Raw genomic sequence first — 23,743 nt, 5'->3', positions numbered from 1 at the left:
TTTATACTGCATGTGGACCATGCCGGTGTGTTCACAGAACAAGACCAAACAAATGTGCAAAACCCTCGAATACTATTGACAGTGCCGCAGCGTTGGTGTCCCGTCGACGCTGCTGCGGCTTCAGAAATGGGAGGCGGCGACTGAAAGCATGAACACGGCCAAGTTTACACAACATAGACACACATTTCATAGCACCGCGAGCAGTCATGTACAGTGTTCACTTTTTTGTGTGTGGGTGGTACAATAAACAGTACTGAATGTACTGCACATGATCATGTTCACTGTCAAAAGAAGATTTCAGACTGTCAGGATGACGCATGCATGAGCTTTCTTATTGTTTGTAAAAGTAAAAGCATATTTATTACTTGACTAGAGTACTGACAGACACATTGACCGGAGAGGGCCACGGCCAATCAAGACGTGATGACTGGGGGGAGGGGGATTAAAATACAGTACTGCAGTGTACATGTAATCTTTACAAGACAGATATAGTGCGTAGAACCAGAATAACACACTGGTTTGTCCATTGGTTATATCCAAGTATTAAATGTTACGTATTCAGCTTACTATCCATACACATCAATGACCCTTATTTAAATGTTGTGGGTTTTCTTTTAAAGAGATAGTTGTACAAATAAAATAACAAGAGGCAACATTACAAGGCATTTCACACTCACTCATCTGTACATGTTTTTCTTCATGCGGGTCCTGTATTGAAGCATTGAGTTTGCCACATAAAAACAGGCTCAGGGAAAATATATGAATGTAGCCTAAACATGTTTCCCTTATCAAATAAAGTGCTTCCCACAGCGTAGAGAGCGAATGTGTTCATCCAAACGTTGTGTTTGTATGCGCTCAACCAGAATTTTTTAATATGTATACATATATATATATATATATGTATATATATATATATATATATATATATATATATATATATATATATATATACATACATATACATATACATATATATATATATATGTATATATATGTATATATATGTATATATATATATATATATATATATATATATATATATATATATATATATATATACATAGTATTGAGACGCGAACCAAGCATGAATTCAGAAATAATGCCTGCATTTTTTTTTTTTTTTTTTTTTTTTTTTTTACACAAGTTCTCAAGAGTCTGCACATCTAAATGAAAACCAGAGAAAAAGCTGTTACACAGCGTGGGTCATCCAAGAACAGAGGTTGGGAAGAGTGTGAAAAGCATCGCAGAATGTGACAAGCCGGAAGGCACTTGATGACACAGAAGGGATCAGAATAAAATCAGAATTTAGCAAAGAGCCTCATTCTCGCCTCGCAAATGGTCTGATTCAGTCCAAGGCTCAAAGTACCTTTCCACGTTCAGGTGGCTCTACAGTGCTGCCCCCAAGTGGCGCTTCCAGAGAACTAAAACTAATTTAGCAATATGTGAAGACGAGCGTGAACATGAATTCACTGCCCATCTCATGTCTTAGATGACATCTCTCACACGTTATGATCACACTAAGAGAAATGTTCAAAAATCCAATAAATGATTTTGGAGCAGCGTGATAGTGCAGACAAAAAAAAATGTATTTTTAATTTTAAAGACAGCAAGTGTTGTCAGGGAAAACCAATGCAAGTGCAGTAGTAACTGTACTTTGCCTCTGTTGGACAGCGCCGTCTCGGACTTTCCAAAACTACAAGTATAAAGTACAGCAGCAACAATAAAACAAGCTCACTTGTTGTACTAGCGTAAGCATAGCAGCGCTACAGTTCTGCTGTGCATATAGTCAAACAGATTGCACTTCCTTCACAGAAAAAAAATAAAGCATGTCAACGACTTGACCCCGCCATGGCTTTAAGTAACAAGGTTATGACAATGTGTGGAAAAAAGCAAATGTATGCAGGCCGGAAAATAGGGTCAGCTGTCCGCCATTTCTAGGTGGTTTTGACCAGGTCATAGACATGGATATGAAAGTCATCATCATATTTGATGTAGTAGACAGAGGGTTTGGTTGGGACCTGGTAGATGACCAGGCCGGTTCTCTTCACTCCCTTGTCGGTAACATACTCCACTTGTTTCCCCACCAGACTCTCCGTCTCCTCCCCAGGTTTCCTGTCCGCAGGCAACAGGTGCTTGTTTTCTGAGTGGTTGAAAACAGTATGACAATTAAATAGATGCCATGTTAATCAGGGCACTAAAAACGCTTGAGAGTGGTCACGTTTTACAGCGTACGACCTCCACGACCCTGGCTGGAAGAAATTCTTAGTTTTGGGTCTGTAATGTTTGCCTGTGTGCAGAGTAAAACTATGGCGACCATATGCTCGAAGACTTTGCTAGGATTTGGAGAAGAAAAACGACTAACTCGTGGCAAACCACTAGGAGCAGCAATTCCAACAGGCATGTAAGGCTTGTAATGAGAAATTATCCGTGCCTTTGAAATAAGTTGAAAAGTCTGATTTAGACTAAAGGGCAGCATCCCCAAGCTGTGGTAAATACCCCATGAACGAGCTCACTGCAGTGAACTCACATGCTTTCCATGCCTCATAAAAGCCACATAGTAGCTGCTCTTGATTCCCTCTATCTGACCCGCGGGCCTCGATTATCAAAGAAGGAAGCTTTGTGAAAGATCAGTCTGCCTTTGTCGTATCCATGTTAGTACCTGCTTCTGGCAGAATCCTGAGGTCCCCATCAGCGTAGTCATCCCAAAGCTGGTACATGTAAAGAACGGGGTCCTTTTCATAAGTGATGTAATACCAGTTGGTCATGATCGGGGCTCTGGAGAGGACCATCCCTCTCCACTCATTCTTCTCCCCATCCTCCTTTTCGAACAGATGCTCCACCGCTTTGCCCACCAGCTCCTCGGCTCCTGAAGGGATCTTGATCTTGTTGTTCACTGTCAAGGAACAGGCAGCAAACGTATTTATTTCTCACATGTCAAGTATAAATGAAGCAAAAGTTGACGCAGGTCACGACACAGGGTCAATTAACTCACCAACTTTTTCCGATAGGACTTGTAAGTTGGACACCCTCTCGTCCTTGAACAGCTCGATCCCGTAGACGCAGTCGAAGCCGTCGTATTTCACCATGAATAGCGACGGGTTCACGCTGAGCCTGTCCAGCACTGTTCCTTTCCACTTGCTCTGATTCCCCTTCTCACGCCAGTTGTGCTGGATGCGCACTCCCAGAATGCTGCTGGGGTCCAAAGTCAGCGTGTCGCTCAGTTCCCCGCTGCTTCGTTTTCTAAATAAACAAGGTGAACGCATGTAGAAGTGTCAGGTAGAGTGATATTAAAAAAAAAAAAACTATGTCTTTTTCTCTCCAGTCAAAAGAAACCACTTGTTACACGGTCAAACTGAAAGGACTGATTTAAAAAAAGAAAACCGGCAAATTATCTAAATAAAATCTGACAGGCTCTGAAATAAAAGCCCTCTGGACAAACCAAACTAATATTTGCTTTCACCAAACTGATTGGAAGATGAAAGTCTGGAAAACCAACAGCCTGTAGTCCAGGGCAACACAGTACCATTTGTCTAGCATGGTGACAACAGTGTCGTGACACAGATATGTATAGCTGCCACTTAAGTGGGCCACGGCTGTTCGCTGCTAATGTGCGGCCCCTGACAGAAAAAGCGAGGTGAATTCTGAGATGTGCAGGCTGGCAAAAAAAAATAAATAATAATCATCTTATTTGAGCTTTGAGTCACCTGCTTTCGGCAGTTGTTCTTATACGGCCTTGCCAATCTGTGCATGTTGAACTTAAATGTGTCCATTTGTTTGCAATATGCCATTCTCACTGCCTAGATGCTACAACACCAGAGTTGATTCGAAAAATGTCAACAGGCTCATTGCCATGAGAGCTACTGATACTTTTTTTTTTTTTTCTACATACCTGCCCCTTTTCTTGGACATGCCTCCAGAAACGCAGTGGCTACTGGCGGAGAGAAAGGCAAGGACAATGTTCAGGAATTATGTGAGTGAAACGAGCAGCTGACAAACTTGACGTGATGAGCAAATCGCGACGTGAGGAAGGCGAGAGGTCGGGCCGGTGAGAGACTGCACTGACAGACCGCAAGCTTTGCTCACAAGACTGACAACTCGAGCAACCAATGGATAACCACCAAGACGGCATAACTTCCGGGATTTTTTTAATCTTCACTACACAAAACATGGAGGTCACAATTTTCTTAGTGAGGCCAGATTTTCTTTGCAGCGTTTTACTACTAGTCAGAACACCACGTCCAAGTTTGAAACACGGATTACACAACAGCACCAACGACTTTACAAATAAAAATGGTCCACGTACAACTTTGTGAATTGCACGTCACTCAGTCATCTCGCTCAATTTGACAAGAGACGATGTGAGTTGTTAGCTAGTTCTGCTTAGGTGGGGAAAATGACTATTTCTGAATTCCACACGTTTCGCATGTAACGGAAATAAACTGGGCGACAAGTGACGGCGTTTATCGCCTGCCCAGTGACAAAGGCACAACGAACTACCCCTCGCACTGTGATGACATCTTGGCCAGACTGTGGCTACCTCAATGCAGATGTTACTAAGCGCAGGCGGCGGCAAGCTACATCCGCTCGTCGCTGTCACAGCAGGCATGTAAGAAACGACCGCGGACCACAGCTGGGCGGAAGCGGCCTTATTCTATTTCGGAACACATGGTCATTACCTCTACGAAGAATTCATATCGGTACTGTTCAGTTCGCCCGGCACAGAACCGTTGTCACACACTAACCAGCCTAGGTAGTTCTTGCGAAACCCGTGAGAGGGGGAAAAATGGGAGATACGGCGCGGAGACTCCAGTTCCCAAGAAGCCGTGGACTGGCATGACTGCGGAGAAGGGCGCGCAAAGGATAATGGGAACTGGAGTTTTTGGGCCGCAAAGGCGCCCGGGCTCAGTGGCGGGGTTTTTAGAAGTCGCGCGCGCCGCGTCTGAAGATTTTCAGAAACAGACTTTTTTTTTTGTGCGTGATCCAGGTCGAAATAATAATGATTTAAAAAAAATAAAAATAAACCCACACACACCACAACTGATTTACAGAGCCCATCGGTAGCGTTTGGTCAGGAGGATTCTCAGTGACGCAGGATTTGTCGGCGGATACATTTTAAAGGTACAGGCAGCTGCAATAAGACCATAATGATGAATTAAGTAGTTATTTAGAGATAATTTTTAGAACGAATTTTCTATGTTTCGTATGAATCTCGCAAAACCATGTAAGAAGTTAAACAATTACAAAATAGCTCCGCAAAACATTTTTCTCATATGCAAAAGCTTTATTACTTAAGAAAAAACACCTTTGAAACCTTTTCTCTTTTTTAGCACTAATACATGTTGTTGTTGTTGTTGCTGCTGCTGCTGCTGTTGTTGTTGTTGTTGTTGTTGTTGTTGTTGTTGTTGTTGTTGTTGTTGCCTGACACATTTTGATAATGTACAATGTATTTGGACAAAAAAAACACAAAGTAGACGTTAAAAAAAAAATTGTTCATTTAGCAAACAATAATAATGAGCACCATTAAACACCTTTAACAACTGAAGCTTGTCTTACAACCAAAACTCAAGCTTAGTGAGACAGCACACAACAGTTCTGCCTAGTTGTTGTTCATCACAGTTGTAATCCAGTCAGTAAACGACGATACACGTGTGTAAACATCAGGGGTGATGGGGTTCCCACACCGTCGGCCAGAGAAGGAGACAACGCCTGCTGCAGCGCCATCACACACCAGCGGTCCACCTGAATCCCCCTTTAACCAGAAAGATGAAACACCATTTGAAATAATAACAAAAAATACTAATCAGAATTTAAATGTAAATATAACTATAACTAATCCCATTCAAATATTTCAATGGGAGGAAACTTTGCAAATTGTATCTACTGATCAGAAAAAAAAAAAAAAAAAAAAAATCTCAGATTTATTAGTTGTGCTGTATTTACCGAGCAGAAGCCTTGAACTGCAGCACCTCCAACGCCACAAACCATCGTCCTGGCAATGGGCACCCGTCCCTGTGCCCATCGACGTCTACAGACCCTCTGTGACAGTGTTGTCACATTGACCTCCTGAAGTCTGTCCGCCACAGTTCTGTTGTCCCCGATATCCCCCCAGCCGACGGTGATGCATCTGCTGCGGGCCCTGAGTCTGTCCATGTTTAGTGGGATGAGCTGCACTGCGTTGTTTAGCTGGGCGCTGCCGTTGAGCTGCGACAGGGGATCAGCGGTGGGTAAAAACAAACAACGGATAGGATTCTGTGACAACAAGGAATTCCTCAGTTTAATGTGTTTCATACCTTCAGGAGCATGATATCATTTCGATGCCCATCGTAGTTAGGATGTCGAATGGCACTGGCGACCGTGAACTGTTGCCGTGTTGGCTCATTGCCAGACAGGGTATCAGCTCCAAGAACAACCGTGTACGGCCTGGAATCACAATGAATTGTGGATGGATTATTAGAGCTGGCGTTGGGGTTAGTTTTTATTCAGTACCTTCGTGTTGATATTTAAGAAACAAAAAAAGAAACAAACTTAGAAACTTAAATTAGGCTTTCTATTATTGAAATAAAAAATGATACATATCAATCATTTTTTTTTCCTATTCTTACACAGGTAATAGACAGTGCGCTGCTGTGAGGACAAAGTCCTCTCTCACCAGCGACCCTCCACAGCTCAGGCGACCTTGAATTTGTAGCGAGGCCATGTAGGGGCGCGAGTGAGGAGCAGCATTCCTCCCTCCAACGATACCAGTGCCATCAGCTCCTAGAAGACGGAAATATAGAAGCGGTGACCTTTGCAGGTAAGGGAAGTTTGCTGCAGATTTTGTCGATGATGACAGCATGCCGACAGCTTACCGTTCAGAGCGCAAAGTAGCGGCAGCAGCACGGCCACAAAGGTGAGCGCCATGGTCTCTGCTGGAATTCATGCCTTCCAACGCTGCTCTTTATGACTTTAGTGGTCAGCGTGTGTTGCAAATTCTGTCGTCATGGTTGCTTCAAGCTCTTTGGGTAACAAGTTGTCTTTTTTTTTGAGAAGTTCACGGTGAGATGGCACAAGATGTGGTTCAAAAAATGTTCAAAAGACGGTTTGAAAATTGTGCAAGTGCAAAGAGTGGTACAGCTGTTACGACTGCAACACTGTTCTAAGGGCCACACAAGGTTGTGAAGAAAGTCACTCGACCACACTCACCAAACTCATTCAGCAACTTCAAAAGATTGCATTTCTATAACTTTAAATGTGTGCTTCGTCTTTATTAGCAGCAAACACATTTATAGAATGAAAAGTTGCACTCCGTCATCATGAGTTTGAGTGAACTTTGTCACGTCGCACAGGCACATAGCTTCCTGCGGGCACTGCACTATCGCTGCAGTTGTGTTCCTCTACACTGTACAGCACATCCAAAATTAGTGTAAATCTTTGTCGTAAAGTTGTGTTCATTTGTTTATTGGGGGCACTCAACTTGAAGTCCTTTATAAAGAAAGAAAAAGTAAAAAAAAACAACCTACCGTTTAACAAATTTAACATCTTAACAACATAATAACACAAATGTAAGGTTTCTATGAGACTGATTGCAATAATTTATTTGAAATGTAAAAATGTTTTGCTTGATGCAGGAGTAGAAAGAGCAAAACAACAATGATAGCAGATGCAAATGTTTGCATGACCAAGAACGCTACATCCTTTGGTAAATTAAGTGGTAAATAACGCATTTGCAAATTTATATGACATGGTAACTGACCGTTCATGATTGGGAAAAATTTTGCAAATGTTAATGTTAACATTTGCAAAATGTGAACCACAGTGCTTTGCACATGCTGTTGTGTAACGATTTCAGTATTTGCCATGTAAGGGCAGCTGTAACTCAACACAACTGCAGTTTTTCGCCACTTTAAGGCTTCTTCTCAATGAGTCAATGCCCAGTAGGTGGTTGACTGCTGCTGCACGTTCTCTCCTTTACCTTGAGAACTATTGGCAGTTTTGCTCCTTGTGTAATAAATGCATATGGACAGGTTAATAATTTCAATTTCTATTAATCAACAGGAATATTCTGCTCAAATGGTCTAAATTACACATGAAAAATTGTGAAAACATGATCTTTTTTTAAACGCATGTTTTGAGCAAAGACACACAGACACAAACAAAGACTTATCTCCTGTTTTATTTCTGAAGTAGCTTTCTGCAGACATTTCCAGATTCCGGGTTTTCAGTGCGTTCAAACGGTACAAGCATGAAAAGCACGCTTTCAAATTTAACATTTCTTCTTGTTGCTAATTTCGGTGATCCACCGAAGTTGTTTTGACAAGTTGGTGTAGACGTTGGGTAAGTTTGGATAATCACAACTTTTTCTGAAATTGAAAGACACAATGCCAACAGCCTTGCCGTTGCACACGAGGGGGCCACCAGAGTCACCCTGTGAGGAGGAGGAGGAGGAGCAGAAGGTTCATTCGGGACTGTGGGGGATTCAGCGTCACTGATGCATTTTCTTACAGGAGTTCTTACCTGGCAGAAACCTTTGCCGTCTGCAGTGAACCCACCGGCACACATGACGGTGTCGGGGAGAATTTCTTTAACTTGCTGCCATTCACGCTTGCACTCGTCCAGGTTCATGTAGCGCACGTCAACCTTCTGTAGCTCGGTGGCCAAACTGCCACCATGTTTCGTGATCCCCCATCCTGCCACCCAACATGTAGCCTTATCTTTTAGCTTCATCGCGGTTTTTGGCAATTTGATTGTTTTGATTCTTTTGTTTTTCAGTGGCGCCTTCTTAGACAGCTGCAGACACACATTGCGAAGAGGAAATGTGTCAATTGACAAAAATATTTAAAAAAAAAAATGTTTGGAGGAGTAGGCAGTGTACGCAGGGTCCTTTAAATCTCACCTTGAGCAGCATGATGTCACTGCCATTTATTAGTTTGTTGTAAGAAGGATGCTTGCATCTTGTCACAGCGTATCTCATCGTCTTATTAACGATCTTCTTCAGATTGTGAGTGCCAAGAACAACACTTGTTGGTTTACTGGGTTGACAATAACACAGGAAATCAGCAATAACAGTTGAATATTATTCATTTATTCCAAGAAAAAAAGAAAAAAGAATGAAGTGAAGTTGCCCACCTGTTGTCACAGTGTGCTGCTGTGACTACAACGTCTCTACTGATGAGGAATCCTCCACAGATGTGTTGACCTTGAGCATTTTGCACCGAGGCCATATACAGCATCTCACTGTCAGGGACCCTTTTGCCTTTTATGATTTCACTTCCATGCGCTGACAGAACAAGATTCATTTACAATCAGAATGAGTAAAAGAGACTTGATGTGATGATCAGAAAGCTTCTTACCACTGAGTCCCAGGCCACAGAGGAGGAGAAGCAGGAGCCCGAGTGAAGGACCCATCGTGCACCTCAGAAGACTGCTGTCTGTTGGTGTCATGTTTTATATAGCAACCAACCATCAGCAGCGCTGCGGTTTCACCAAAATGCAAGTTGCAGCCTCTTGTCTTTGCCACGGCAAGACGTACGTGAAATGATTAGTGGACGAGCGGGGGGCGGTGGGGGGCGTCGCGGGCGGTGGGGGAGAGATGAGTCAGAGCCACATGCTGCAGTTCAAAAGAGTTCTCATGACATTGTCACAGTGCTGTGACTTTGGTGGTGTTCCCTCATTTTAATACCTTTGTAGGTTACATCATGGGCATAATACCTTTCAACTTGTTTTTACAGAGTTATGTAAGGACCCCAGCCTGTGCTTGGACGCCCCGGTGATGCGAAAAGTACTTACTCACTTTTAGAAGGATTTGTGACACAAAGGGCACTGATAATCCCTGAGTTAGTGACACCACCGCAGGCAAGAGTTCATTCTGTCCTCTGACACTCGCAATTACTTGTGTTTCATGGACACTCTGTGTTAAAAGACAAGGATGCCTGTCATAGTCAAAGTTTTTATTCCATTTCCATTTTCTATCTTTCATGCTTTGGCTCCACCACCAACTTGTCATGGTTATGAGACCACTGCAGATGGTCTGTTTGAGGATGTGACCTTTAGACTGCAGGTTTTTTTTTTTCTCTCGCCACTGTGCTGCAACAAAACCTCTGCGTTGAGCTGAGACCACAAGTACACTCCGTCCCTCAAACCATCCCGCTCTTCATTTCTCAGCATCGGCTGAAGAGCTACCACATGTCGAGCCGGAACACTTCTTTATGAGTGACTTGCATTTTGCACAATGTTTCACATCACTCACGTCAATATGTGGTGCAAAGCAATGCAAAAACTAGTGCAGCTGTGACTTTGACTGCGATATCACCTCAATACAAAATAATAAAGTGACAATAAACAATGTTTACTGTCACTGAGTTACTCTTTTGTTTGCCATTTGAGACTACATCCCTTTGGTGCGTACACAAACACCCAGAACAACATGACAACTTTATGCCATACATTTAATGTCCTTGATGGTAAGGTTGATCTGCCACACATTTATTTTTTTACACATCATGTCCACAGTTACCCATGAAGTTGAAACAAAATGCTTTTATGTGAAATAACTTTCTCTTGGTTAACTGGGCCACATAAAGTAATCACTGCACCTGGTGGTGAACTCATTTCTCAAATAATTCTGTTGCTGGAAATGCATGAGTTGATCCTATTTTCATAGTATTCAAGCAAATTGATAAATGTTTCGTCTTGTTTTTCTGTGATTAAATTTGGAATTTTTAAGATGGTACGAAAAATTAAAATGCTGTCATTCCAATTAACATGGATATTCCAAACTGCTGTTAAAGTGGAGCTGAAAAAATGAAAAGCAGGCCCTCATATTTGCAATGATTGTTTTAATAAGCTTGAAGGAAAGCAAAAAAAGAAGAAGCAGTTTTTCAAGAGATACTCATCTGTTAATGTTTCCACATAGAAGGTATCGAAAGCAAAAAAAAAAGCTAAACAGCTTGACAAAGATTTAAATCTAACATCGCCTCTTCTTGCTAGTCTTATCTATCCATTGAATGTATTTTAACAAGTTGGTGTAGACGTTGGGGTAGTTAGGATATTCACAGTTTCCTTTCCTGTTAAAGGACACAATGCCGACAGGCTTCCCGTTGCACACGAGGGGGCCACCAGAGTCACCCTGTGAGGAGGAGGATCAGAGGATTCATTCATGACTGCAGTGCGTTCAGCATCACTGTTGCATTTTCTATCAATCCGCAGAGTTTTTACCTCACAGGCCCCCTTGCCGTCTGGGGTGAACCCACCGGCACATATGACAGTGTCGGGGAGACCTAGCGGGTGCCATCTTTCCTTGCACTGGTCCAGGTTCATGTAGCGCACATCAACCTTTTGGAGCTTGGTGACCGAACTGCCGTTTTGTTCCGTGCTCCCCCATCCAGCCACCAGACATTTATCTGTGTCTTTTATTTTAACCTCAGTTTTTGGTATTTCGATTATTTTGACTCCTTTGTTTTCCGGTCGCACTTTCTTAGACAACTGCAGACACACACGAGAGGAAATGTAATTTATTTTTTCACTCTCATTTGACAAAAACATTTAAAATGTTGGAGGAGCAGGAAGACACGTGGTCCTTTAAATCTCACCTTGAGCAGCATGATGTCATTGCCAGGTTGTTTTTTTTTGTAACGACGATGCTTGCATTTCTTCTTCACAGCATATCTCATTGTTTTATCAATCTTCTCCAGATCGTGAGTGCCAAGAACAACACTTTTTGGTTTTCTGAGTGGACTGTGAAAAATCAAATAAGTAAAAGAAGTAGAATATTATTCATTTTTTTCAAGAATAAGAAAAAGAAGTTGCCTACTTGTAACAGTGTGCCGCTGTGACCACAATGTCTTCACTGATGAGGAATCCTCCACACATGTGATCATCTTGAGCATCTTGCACTGAGGCCATATACAGCATCTCATTTTCAGGGACTTCTGTACCCTTTATGATTCCACCGCCATGCGCTGGCAAGACAAGATTGATAATACAAGAATGAGTAAATCAAGTTTGTTTTCTTTTTGATAGAAATAGTTTGATTAGGTTTGGTGTTCTTACCGCTGAATGCCAGACCACAGAGGAGGAGAAGCAGGAGCTTGAGTGATGGACGCATCGTGCCCCTCAGCAGACTGTCTGTTGTGTGAGGTGTCACATTTTATAAAGCACTAAACTGTGGTTTTAACCAAATTTTGGTTTCCATATCCTGTATTCACCACATGGAGACGTGATTCTGAGAGACAATGAGAGTGGCTTTATTTTCCGTCAAAGAAAGCAACGGTTTTGGTGGGAAGCTGCAAACTGGCATTCTTACTGGATGCTGTAAACAGAGGGCTAAGTACGGTGCCCTCGACCCATATTGATTTCTTTTGTAAAAATCGAGCGTAGTGTCAGTTCTAACAGGTCACGTCGTCAAGCCCTAATTAGGTCACACTGCAAACAGCTGCTCCAATCTGCTGAAGGCCACCTGACTTCCTCACAGCTTTTCATTGGATAACTTCTTTCACAGCACCCTTTTGAAAGCCGCCCTAACTTAGCCTCTTCCTCTGCTACCTTTGCCAGCTAACATGCAACCCACCTCCTCCCCAGCGCCTCCATTATGCCACATTCATTCTGTACCATGTTATTTTTATGTTATTCTGGTTCTGCAGGGTTGGTTCATTGTTGTTTCACTGCTGGGCTCCCTGCGTCGCTTTTCACGATAGCTCGCGAAGGGCGGGAAGCTGCCCTTCCTGCCTCGGGCTTTCCAGAACCGTACCGCCAAATGTAACTTGTTCTGCCTGTGCAAATAGAATGTTAATTTGGACAAAGTGATCCTGACTGAACAATAAATCACAGAAGGCTGCTGGAGTATGAGATGAATTACAAAGTTCAAAATTGAATCTGAAATTTGAATAATTTTATTCCATTTTCCATTTTGCATCTGGGAGACGATGTTGTGTAGCGCTCATGATGGTCGCCTCACCACGAGAAGGTTGGAAGTTTGATTCTTACACGGGTAATACCTTTTAGTGTTCTCCCTGGGTTTGGGTGTGTTGATGTCACCCCACCTTCACCCTAAGACAGCTGGGATAGACTCCAGGCTTAGCACAGGAGAAGCAGTGATAGAGAATGGATGGCTGGATTGATTTTGCTTGATTTTTGGTCCAACTCCAACTCATTCAAGATTGGAAAAAGGGTGTCTGAGGCCGTGACTCTTGAGCTGCTTTTGGGTCAGTCAAGTTGCACCAAAACTTTCCATGCACAGCAAAAGCCACAGTTTGAGGGTTGGGCATTTACTGTCGAGTGGTTTGCATCACATGATGCAGAGCAGAGTACTGACTGACTCAGGCAAGTACACACTTGCTAAACGGTATATTTGTATATATATATATATATGTATATATATATGTATATATATATATATATATATATATGTATATATATATATATATATATATATATATATATATATATATATATATATATAATATATATACATATATATATATATGTGTGTGCTCTTATTGCACTGTTTTCATTGTTTTGCATTGCAAAGCTTACAATCAGAATGAAGGAAATAGAGTCAGAGGGAAAGTTTGGCTCCCTCCAAACGTTGAGTGCATTGTTGACACAAATCCTTATGGTAACACAATGTAAACCCATGCTATTGTGTGCAACATAATGCAACTTACTGCTATCATTTCTGCTAGAGCAATTTTTACAACTTGTTTTTTGGCATTTCTAATTCTAATCAAGTTTTGCAAACAGAGCTTACCAAGCGCATAGAAACCTTTGCACTGAAAAACATCTGAAACAGTGTGTGACAAAAAAGACCCCCTCAAGTGTTTCTTGTGTGAGATGCTGTCTTCCTGTCTGACAAACCGCACACTGACTGATCCGACCACACCTGATGCTTGCAAATCAGGCGCCTCATGTACAAAAACCAACATAGCGTTCATCCTAAAACCTGACGTTCAAATCCATAAAACTTTCCTTTGTACATCCCAATCATTGTGGAATTGATCGCACATGAGGCCGCGCCCTGCTCCTCCCTCGGAACTGGGCAAGGGCGCATGTGCGATCAAGCTTTTACCAAGCTTGAAGGAAAGAAAAAAAGAATAAGAAAAAAAGAATACGCAGTTTTTCAAGAAATACTCATCCGTGAATGTTTCCACATAGAAGGTATACAATGCCAAAAAAAAGCAAAACAGCATGACAAACTTTTAAATCTAACATTCCCTCTTCTTGCTAGTCTCCTCTATCCATTGAATGTATTTTGACAAGTTGGTGTAGACGTTGGGGACGTTAGGATAGGTACAGTTTCCTTTGTTGTCGCTTCCTTTCCTGTTAAAGGACACAATGCCGACAGGCTTCCCGTTGCACACGAGAGGGCCACCAGAGTCGCCCTGTGAGGAGGAGGAGGATTCATTCATGACTGCGGTGCGTTCAACATCACTATCACATTTTCTGTCAATCAGCAGAGCTTTTACCTGACAGAACCCCTTGCCGTCTGCAGTGAACCCACCGGCACACAGGACAGTGTCGGGGAGACCGCGCCATCTTTTCTTGCACTGGTCCAGGTTCATGTAGCGCACATCAACCTTCTGGAGCTCAGGAGTGGAACTTGTACCACCAGGTGTTGAGATCCCCCATCCAGCCACCAGACATTTATCTTTGTCTTTTATTTTCATCTCAGTTTTCGGCAGTTTGATTGTTTTGACTCTTTTGTTTTTCCGTTGCACTTTCTCAGACAGCTGCAGACACACACGAGAGGAAATGTATTTTTTTTCACTCTCAATGCACAAAAAAACATTATCAATTTTATAGGAGCAGGAAGACACATGGTCCTTTAAATCTCACCTTGAGCAGCATGATGTCATAGCCAGTTTTAGGGTTTTTGTAAGACTCATGCTTGCATTTCATCTTCACAGCATATCTCATTGTTTTATCAGTCTTTTTTAGATTGTGAGTGCCAAGAACAACACTTGTTGGTACCCTGGGTTGACGACAACAAATGAAATCAGCAATAACAGTTGAATATTATTCATTAAATAAAAAAAAGAATGAAGTCAAGTCGCCCACCCGTCGTAACAGTGTGCCGCTGTGACCACAATGTCTTCACTGATGAGGAATCCTCCACAGATGTGTTGACCTTGAGCATCTTGCACTGAGGCCATGTACAGCATCTTATTTTCTGGGACTTTTACACCATTTATGATTTCACCCCCATGCACTGGCAAGACAGGATTGATAATCAAGTTATTTTTTGTTGATAGAAATAGTTTGATCAGGTTTGGTGTTCTTACCGCTGAGTGCCAGACCACAGAGGAGGAGAAGCAGGAGCTTGAGTGATGGACGCATCGTGCCGCTCAGCAGACTGTCTGTTGTGTGAGGTGTCACATTTGATAAAGAACAGCACTGTGGTTTTAACTTAATTTTGGTTTCCATATCCTGGATTCGCCCATAGCAAGGTGTGAGTGTGATGTGAGTGCAGAGCACCCTTTTGAAAGCCGCCCTAACTTAGCCTCTTCATCTGCTCCCTTTACCAGCTAACGTGCAACCCACCTCCTCCCCAGCGCCTCCATTATGCTCCATTTATCCTGTACCATGTTATTTTCATGTTGTTCTGGTTCTGCAGGGTTGGTTCATTGTTGTTGCTGCTGGATTCCCTGCGTCACTTTTCATGATGGATCGTGACCTCTCAAAAGCCTCTCACAAGTGTGTGGAGAGCGGGTCCCTCAACCCAACCTGAGCTGCCCTCCCTGCCTTACGCATTTCACGATGGCTGGTGAAGGGCGGGAAGGGCAGCTTCCCGCCTCGGGCTTTCCACGCAAGTGCGTGAAAAGGGCAGGGGGACCCCAAGCAGAACCGTACCACCAAATGTAACTTGTTCCACCTGTGCAAATAGAATGTTAATTCTGACAAAAGGATCCTGACTGAACATTAAATCACACAAGGTTGCTGGAATATTAGTGTATTGTTGACACAAATCCTTATGGTAACACAATGTAAACTCACGGCTTGTGCAACTCTCACACTAGACTAGCTGATGTCACTCAGTCAGTCCAATGTGCTATTGTGTGCAACATAATGCAACATACTGCTATCATTTCTATTAGGGCAATTATTACAACTTGTTTTTTGGTATTTCTAATTCTAATCAAGTTTTGCAAACAGAGCTTACCAAGCGCATAGAAACATCTGCACTGAAAAACATCTGAAACAGTGTGTGACAAAAAAGACCCCTCAAGTGTTTCTTGTGTGAGATGCTGTCTTCCTGACAAACCACACACTGACTGATCTGACCACACCTGATGCTTGCAGATCAGAACTCTGACGTTCCCACACCCACAGTGAGCAACAAATGACTGATGTGCAGCTTCTCTGATTGTGAAGACTTCATGGTCAAATGTGCAGTCTTGTCAGAAACACAATGCTGAATTTTGCAGCAGCTGTTAAACCCCTTCATCAGGACACGAAAGGCCAGCAACCTTTTTTCACACCTTTTTGGAGTTCCGCTCTTTGACAAGCAACATCATCAACTTGATGTAGTAGTCTCTCAAGAAACAGCACTGCAATTGAGCGATTCAAATAACAAACTGACAATTTACATCTTTATTTCAAAAGCATGGTGATTCACTTATTTCATATTGTGGTCATTTTTATGTTTATATTTTAATATTGATGGATTTACATTATATTATATGTTACATATATTATATAATATTACCATCTTACTTTGGCAATGTCTTTTTTCCAGAGATGTCAAAATATATATATAATTTTTTTTTTCTTTTGTCCTCATCCACAGTCTTGCACCTTCAAGTCTAAAGTTGCGTAGTATTTGTCAATCGGCCGTTTTTTAAATGTCCCATTATTTCCAGCAGAGAGCGATAGAGATCTTGCCAGTTTAAAACACAAAAGCCATACCCTTGTTCACCATGAGAGGGCGCTGCCTCGCTATCGGAGCAAATCTGCAGAGGTTGCCTCAAATTGAGCTGTCTGCTGAATCTTTCCCTCTGTGGCTGATTAGAGTCAAACAGAGAGAGAGAGTTGCCGACTAGTCACGCAGTGGGTGAGTCTTTGGAGGCAAACTGAGGCAAAATTTGGGTTTGCATTTCTTTTTGAGTGACTTGCATTTTGCATAGTGTTTCACATCACTCATGTCGATATGTGGTGCAAAACAATACACAAACTAGTGCTGCTGTCACTTCTACTGCAATATCACCTTAATACAAAAATAATAAAGTGACAATAAACAATGTTTACTGTCACTGAGTTACTCTTTTGTTTGTATAGCTGGACTGGTACGGCCAATTTGTGACTACATCCATTTGGTGCGTACACTAACACCCAGAACAACATGACAACCCTATGCCTTAAGTTTAATGTCCCTGATGGCAACGTTGATCTGCTGCACAATTATTATTATTGTTTTTTTTTTTACACATCATGTCCACAGTTGCAAACAACAAAATGCTTTTATGTGAAATAATTTTCTCCTAGTTAACTGGGCCACATAAAGTAATCACTGCACCTGGTGAACTGTTTTTCTGTGATTAAATTTGGAATTTTTAAGATGGTACAAAAAAATGAAAATGCTGTCATTCAAATTAACATGAATATTCCAAACTGCATTAAACTCTGATGCTGCTAAAGTGGAGCTGAAAAAAAAATGAAAAGCAGGCCCTGATATTTGCAATGATTGTTTTAATAAGCTTGTAGGAAAGTAAAAAAAAAAGAAGAAAAATAGAAGAAGCAGTTTTTCAAGAAATACTCATCTGTGAATGTTTCGACATAGAAGGAATATAATGCCAAAAAAGCAAAACAGCTTGACAAACTTTTAAATCTAACATTCCCTCTTCTTGCTAGTCTCCTCTATCCATTGAATGTATTTTGACAAGTTGGTGTAGACGTTGGGGAAGTTAGGATAGGTACAGTTTCCTTTGTTGTCGCTTCCTTTCCTGTTAAAGGACACAATGCCGACAGGCTTCCCGTTGCACACGAGAGGGCCACCAGAGTCGCCCTGTGAGGAGGAGGATTCATTCATGACTGCGGTGCGTTCAACATCACTATCACATTTTCTGTCAATCAGCAGAGCTTTTACCTGACAGAACCCCTTGCCGTCTGCAGTGAACCCACCGGCACACATGACAGTGTCGGGGAGACGGCCCCATTTTTCCTTGCACTGGTCCAGGTTCATGTAGCGCACATTAACCTTCTGGAGCTTGGTGACCGAACTGCCGCCGTGTTTCGTGATCCCCCATCCAGCCACCAGACATTTATCTGTAGGTTTTATTGTAACCTCAGTTTTTGGCAGTTCGATTGTTTTGACTCTTTTGTTTTTCCGTTGCACTTTCTCAGACAGCTGCAGACACACACGAGAGGAAATGTATTTTATTTTTTCACTCTCATTTGACAAAAACATTTAAAATGTTGGAGGAGCAGGAAGATACATGGTCCTTTAAATCTCACCTTGAGAAGCATGATGTCATTGCCAGTTATTAGGTTTTTATAAGACTTGTGCTTGCATTTCATCTTCACAGCATATCTCATTGTTTTATCAATCCTCTTCAGATTGTGAGTGCCAAGAACAACACTTGTTGGTACCCTGGATTGACGATAACAAATGAAATCAGCAATAACAGTTGAATATTATTCATTTATTTAAAAAAGAAGAAGAATGAATTGAAGTCGCCCACTTGTCGTAACAGTGTGCCGCTGTGACCACAATGTCTTCACTGATGAGGAATCCTCCACAGATGTGTTTGTGACGAGCATTTTGCACTGAGGCCATGTACAGCATCTGACTGTCAGAGACTTTTACACCATTTATGATTTCACCCCCATGCACTGGCAAGACAAGATTGATAATACAAGAATGAGTAAATCAAGTTTTTTTTTGTTGATAGAAATAGTTTGATCAGGATTGGTGTTCTTACCGCTGAGTGCCAGACCACAGAGGAGGAGAAGCAGGAGCTTGAGTGATGGACGCATCGTGCCGCTCAGCAGACTGTCTGTTGTGTGAGGTGTCACATTTGATAAAGAACAGCACTGTGGTTTTAACTTAATTTTGGTTTCCATATCCTGGATTCGCCCATAGCAAGGTGTGAGTGTGATGTGAGTGCAGAGCACCCTTTTGAAAGCCGCCCTAACTTAGCCTCTTCATCTGCTCCCTTTACCAGCTAACGTGCAACCCACCTCCTCCCCAGCGCCTCCATTATGCTCCATTTATCCTGTACCATGTTATTTTCATGTTGTTCTGGTTCTGCAGGGTTGGTTCATTGTTGTTGCTGCTGGATTCCCTGCGTCACTTTTCATGATGGATCGTGACCTCTCAAAAGCCTCTCACAAGTGTGTGGAGAGCGGGTCCCTCAACCCAACCTGAGCTGCCCTCCCTGCCTTACGCATTTCACGATGGCTGGTGAAGGGCGGGAAGGGCAGCTTCCCGCCTCGGGCTTTCCACGCAAGTGCGTGAAAAGGGCAGGGGGACCCCAAGCAGAACCGTACCACCAAATGTAACTTGTTCCACCTGTGCAAATAGAATGTTAATTCTGACAAAAGGATCCTGACTGAACATTAAATCACACAAGGTTGCTGGAATATTAGTGTATTGTTGACACAAATCCTTATGGTAACACAATGTAAACTCACGGCTTGTGCAACTCTCACACTAGACTAGCTGATGTCACTCAGTCAGTCCAATGTGCTATTGTGTGCAACATAATGCAACATACTGCTATCATTTCTATTAGGGCAATTATTACAACTTGTTTTTTGGTATTTCTAATTCTAATCAAGTTTTGCAAACAGAGCTTACCAAGCGCATAGAAACATCTGCACTGAAAAACATCTGAAACAGTGTGTGACAAAAAAGACCCCTCAAGTGTTTCTTGTGTGAGATGCTGTCTTCCTGACAAACCACACACACTGACTGATCTGACCACACCTGATGCTTGCAGATCAGAACTCTGACGTTCCCACACCCACAGTGAGCAACAAATGACTGATGTGCAGCTTCTCTGATTGTGAAGACTTCATGGTCAAATGTGCAGTCTTGTCAGAAACACAATGCTGAATTTTGCAGCAGCTGTTAAACCCCTTCATCAGGACACGAAAGGCCAGCAACCTTTTTTCACACCTTTTTGGAGTTCCGCTCTTTGACAAGCAACATCATCAACTTGATGTAGTAGTCTCTCAAGAAACAGCACTGCAATTGAGCGATTCAAATAACAAACTGACAATTTACATCTTTATTTCAAAAGCATGGTGGTTCACTTATTTCATATTGTGGTCATTTTTATGTTTATATTTTAATATTGATGGATTTACGTTATATTATATGTTACATATATTATATAATATTACCATCTTACTTTGGCAATGTCTTTTTTCCCCAGATGTCAAAATAATTATTTTTTTTATTATTTCTTTTGTCCTCATCCACAGTCTTGCACCTTCAAGTCTAAAGTTGCGTAGTATTTGTCAATCGGCCGTTTTTTAAATGTCCCATTATTTCCAGCAGAGAGCGATAGAGATCTTGCCAGTTTAAAGCACAAAAGCCATACCCTTGTTCACCATGAGAGGGCGCTGCCTCGCTATCGGAGCAAATCTGCAGAGGTTGCCTCAAATTGAGCTGTCTGCTGAATCTTTCCCTCTGTGGCTGATTAGAGTCAAACAGAGAGAGAGAGTTGCCGACTAGTCACGCAGTGGGTGAGTCTTTGGAGGCAAACTGAGGCAAAATTCTGGTTTTAATCACAATCACAAACTTGGGAAAATGAAATGAGAGTGTTTTTGCCGAATGAGATCGGATCAACTTATGGACGACGTGTCTTGTCCCGAAGCTGCCGGGAGGCAGAGGGGCAGCGGGAAGGCCCAGATAAATCAATAGGCGGTGCCACAGCTGATGGCCGGTGTCCAGTTTTCTTTTCCTGTGATCAGATATCACTGTGATCCTTGCGATGCGATATGCGACTGTGACTCTGACCAAGGTAGAAGCACTGACCCAAGATCTCTGTCAGAACAAAGTGTGTGTCAAACTGTGTCCCTCTTGGCCCTCGCACACAGTGCATGTATGGTGAGTTATCCTCAGAATTTTACCCGGAAGGTACTTACTCAGGTGTAATGGAAGGAGGGAATCATGGTTTGACTTGGCAAATGAGTTCCGGTGACTAAAACTGTTTTGTCTAGCATCATTTTTATCTTAGCATTAGCGTTTGTTTGGAGCGTGTTTCATGGAATTTGCATGTGTGTTTTTCTGAAGTTGTGGCACGTTTGCGGTTGCGTCTCACTATTTATAATGGCGGTATCCAGCTGGTCCAATTGGTGGGAGGAGGCAGGGATTCGTGTGCGGCCACGTGTGGACTTATAAACACTGTAAACACGAGAATAGAAAGGGCTTAAACAGTGTGATGATGCGTGGGGTTGTGACGCTCCACTCCAAATAAAATAAGACCGCAAAAGCTTAACATAAGTTTTTTCATTACATTTTATCTGACAATAGTGAAAATCATTTATTGTCCCGTTAACCTGACTGTGCTCTTTATCTGGTGCCACTTAACATTGGTTCCAGGCTGTGATGGAAATTCTGGCGACTATTTGTCTGCTTCTTGTTTATTTGTCAGGTCACGTTGACCTCTTTGGGGCTAAACATCGATCTTGATGTGAGGATTTGTATTTCACGTTTCTTTTGTTTTATTCTGTCTTTTCCTCTTCGGTCCTCCTGTGATTGGTCTGTCTTGTGTCTCGTCTCCTTTCATCCTTGCCTCACACTGGTCCTTGCCGGACTGTTCTTGTTGCCTCTGTGTCATGTACCTGCGTAACTCGACCTTGGATTCTACCTATTTCAAGCCAGTTTGATTTGCCTGATCAAGCTGAGTAATGCTGTCCGGTGCGTTGCCAAGTCTGAAACTGATTGATGTCCAGTCCATGTCTGGGAGGGGACATACGCAAAGTAGCAAAGGAGGTGTAGTGTCTAGTCATGTGCACCTGGCTGGGTGTGTTGTCACCCATTTGGGAGTGAAAAATAAAACCTTTGACTTTCAGAACCGTGTGTTTTTGACACCCACTTTCTGAAAAGTGGAGGAAGTTGAAGGAGAAAAAAAAAGACTAGATGTTTCTCCATCCACCTCCCCACTTTGTCTGCTGGTGTCTGCCTCCTACTCGCAGGCATCCAGGGAATGCCTGACATGGGGCACGGCCAGTTGGCACCCCATGCGGCACAGCACTGCAGGGGTTTTAGAGGGGAAACGTGGCGCATCTGCCACTCAGTGGCTCTGTCTAATGTCTGGTAAGTGACCACAGGCTTGAGACTAATCCACTCAGTGGCGAGACGGCGCTGCCGCAGGGTGCCGAGACTCTGCGAGTTGGTGGAGCAGGCTGGAGGTTCGAGTAAAGTGACCACTGAGCTTGTGTCTGTACGTGCACACACCATTTCAAGGCTTGGAGGTGTAGTGCATTCAGGCTGCTGTTATGCAGTTCTCTGTTGTAACTGGTGGTTATTGGACTTGGCCCGAGCGGCACCAGTAACCATGTTTACGATATTTAGTGTTCAAATTCACTTAAACCCTCTTTCTCCCCCATTCTTCAACTTCAGGACGTTGTTTTTGCCACGTCTATCATGGCTAAATGCATTGAGCCGCTGCCGGATGATTGGCTTGGACTGTTGTGCATTGTACCTACTAAAGTTGCCTGTCAGTCGAAGGGCGTTCAAGGTGAATGTGGACATTTTTGATGTTTCACCCTGTCTAAATTATAGTTGAATAAGTGATGTTTCCGCTCTCCTTTTTATTGATGTCACATGGAATTAGGCAGCGTCTCACGTTGTCGTTATCTTTGGTCCGTTTTAGGTAAAAGGGCCTTCGCTTAATTAGGAAAGTTTCACACGTTCAACCTCTGACAACATCTGCAGGACGACAACTGACCACCAATCACTTCAAGTGAAGATATAGAAGTAGGAAACACGAAGCACTCACTGTATTCACATTCATTTCTTTTTCCGCCAAAATGCGGCGTTATACCTGATAGCCCCTACGTGCACATGCTTGCAAACTCACATGCGCGGCCCCATTGGCTGGCTGCCTTTCAGTTCACCCATTCAGCATTATAACTTGGGCTGTTTTTGTAACAAAACAAGGCCTAATCCTAAATTCAGGGAGCTGTGAATGTGCCTCAACAAATGGCAGACAAATGAGAAGGATTAGCGGGGGCCTGTGAAAGAGTGAAAGGTTTGCCATTGATCTACGGTGGTCCTGCTCTCTTTCAGGGCCACTCGGTTTGAAAACCCCACTGAGTAAGAGCATACAGGGCCACTCCAGAGCCCCCTAGGCCACCGAGAGACACACAACAGCCACAATTAGTCTCAGGAGCTGTAATGGCAATTCAATAAGCGCTTTAAAATTGTGCCTCAGTCCCGTCTCGCGGCCCCTCCCTCGCCTCCCATTTTCGTCGACATACATAAGATTGGTATTATGAGTGTGGCGAAGGGGGCTCTTTTTTTTTCTTCATCTTCTTCTTCTTTCCCACCCACCACAGTTCTTTTCAGCCGCTGTGAGAGAAAATGACCACACAGGGTTTGAAAAGGTGCAGAGGCTACGGTTTGTTGTCGCTGAAGCAGCGTGACTTGTGCCCCTGTAGATTTTGGCCGAGCCCTTCAGAATGGGCTCCTATTATCGCTGCCACCCGCTTTCACTCAGGTGCAAATTAATCGCAATGTGGGAATAGTAACCTTTTTTTTCCTCCCCTCTGGATCCGTACTGTATCGAACCGAGTGCTTTAAGCTGACGGACACGTCCCC

At 42.8% G+C, this 23,743-nt stretch overlaps 5 protein-coding genes across 10 annotated transcripts; all 5 read right to left on the bottom strand.

Annotated features, from left to right (window-relative positions):
- Positions 1-1,048: 1,048 nt before the first annotated feature.
- On the bottom strand, positions 1,049-4,831 carry LOC142897289 (spindlin-Z-like). 3 transcript variants are annotated; one of them, XM_076039496.1, is made up of 5 exons: positions 4,677-4,831; positions 3,890-3,931; positions 2,993-3,240; positions 2,660-2,893; positions 1,049-2,140 (listed from the first exon to the last, which is right to left on the bottom strand). In XM_076039496.1, exons 2-5 carry the CDS (start codon positions 3,907-3,909, stop codon positions 1,935-1,937), a joined length of 708 nt encoding a protein of 235 aa, XP_075895611.1. In that variant the 5' UTR covers positions 3,910-3,931; positions 4,677-4,831; the 3' UTR covers positions 1,049-1,934. The 3 variants fall into 3 exon arrangements, with proteins under 3 accessions (XP_075895611.1, XP_075895612.1, XP_075895613.1); XM_076039497.1 differs by having other exon boundaries at positions 3,890-3,928; positions 4,677-4,821; XM_076039498.1 differs by having other exon boundaries at positions 4,743-4,762.
- A 429-nt stretch (positions 4,832-5,260) lies between these two features.
- LOC142897288 (serine protease 57-like) lies at positions 5,261-6,999 on the bottom strand. Of its 2 annotated transcripts, XM_076039495.1 has the most exons (5): positions 6,849-6,999; positions 6,603-6,756; positions 6,291-6,420; positions 5,941-6,201; positions 5,261-5,749 (listed from the first exon to the last, which is right to left on the bottom strand). In XM_076039495.1, exons 1-5 carry the CDS (start codon positions 6,898-6,900, stop codon positions 5,597-5,599), a joined length of 750 nt encoding a protein of 249 aa, XP_075895610.1. In that variant the 5' UTR covers positions 6,901-6,999; the 3' UTR covers positions 5,261-5,596. The 2 variants fall into 2 exon arrangements, with proteins under 2 accessions (XP_075895610.1, XP_075895608.1); XM_076039493.1 differs by lacking the exon at positions 6,849-6,999 and having other exon boundaries at positions 6,603-6,842.
- Positions 7,000-8,134: 1,135 nt separating this feature from the next.
- On the bottom strand, positions 8,135-9,526 carry LOC142897218 (granzyme-like protein 2). Its single transcript, XM_076039354.1, has 5 exons — positions 9,330-9,526; positions 9,106-9,256; positions 8,873-9,008; positions 8,494-8,766; positions 8,135-8,404 (listed from the first exon to the last, which is right to left on the bottom strand). Exons 1-5 carry the CDS (start codon positions 9,418-9,420, stop codon positions 8,243-8,245), a joined length of 813 nt encoding a protein of 270 aa, XP_075895469.1. The 5' UTR covers positions 9,421-9,526; the 3' UTR covers positions 8,135-8,242.
- A 1,273-nt stretch (positions 9,527-10,799) lies between these two features.
- LOC142897216 (granzyme B(G,H)-like) lies at positions 10,800-15,369 on the bottom strand. 2 transcript variants are annotated; one of them, XM_076039350.1, is made up of 6 exons: positions 15,255-15,369; positions 15,031-15,181; positions 14,809-14,944; positions 14,550-14,702; positions 11,194-11,310; positions 10,800-11,104 (listed from the first exon to the last, which is right to left on the bottom strand). In XM_076039350.1, the coding sequence occupies exons 1-6, from the start codon at positions 15,307-15,309 to the stop codon at positions 10,943-10,945; spliced, it is 774 nt and encodes a 257-aa protein (XP_075895465.1). In that variant the 5' UTR covers positions 15,310-15,369; the 3' UTR covers positions 10,800-10,942. The 2 variants fall into 2 exon arrangements, with proteins under 2 accessions (XP_075895465.1, XP_075895464.1); XM_076039349.1 differs by lacking the exons at positions 10,800-11,104; positions 11,194-11,310 and adding an exon at positions 13,476-14,354 and having other exon boundaries at positions 14,439-14,702.
- A 2,269-nt stretch (positions 15,370-17,638) lies between these two features.
- LOC142897217 (mast cell protease 8-like) lies at positions 17,639-19,071 on the bottom strand. 2 transcript variants are annotated; one of them, XM_076039352.1, is made up of 5 exons: positions 18,891-19,071; positions 18,643-18,801; positions 18,424-18,554; positions 18,056-18,316; positions 17,639-17,974 (listed from the first exon to the last, which is right to left on the bottom strand). In XM_076039352.1, the coding sequence occupies exons 1-5, from the start codon at positions 19,030-19,032 to the stop codon at positions 17,798-17,800; spliced, it is 870 nt and encodes a 289-aa protein (XP_075895467.1). In that variant the 5' UTR covers positions 19,033-19,071; the 3' UTR covers positions 17,639-17,797. The 2 variants fall into 2 exon arrangements, with proteins under 2 accessions (XP_075895467.1, XP_075895468.1); XM_076039353.1 differs by having other exon boundaries at positions 18,424-18,559; positions 18,651-18,801; positions 18,891-19,049.
- Positions 19,072-23,743: the final 4,672 nt, after the last annotated feature.

Source organism: Nelusetta ayraudi, unplaced genomic scaffold (assembly GCF_046127955.1).
Source record: "Nelusetta ayraudi isolate G7.1 ecotype Tasmania unplaced genomic scaffold, CSIRO-AGI_Nayr_v1 ptg000059l, whole genome shotgun sequence".
NCBI lineage: Eukaryota > Metazoa > Chordata > Actinopteri > Tetraodontiformes > Monacanthidae > Nelusetta > Nelusetta ayraudi.
Note: the sequence above shows the minus strand (reverse complement) of the source record. Positions and strands in the feature narration are given on the sequence as shown.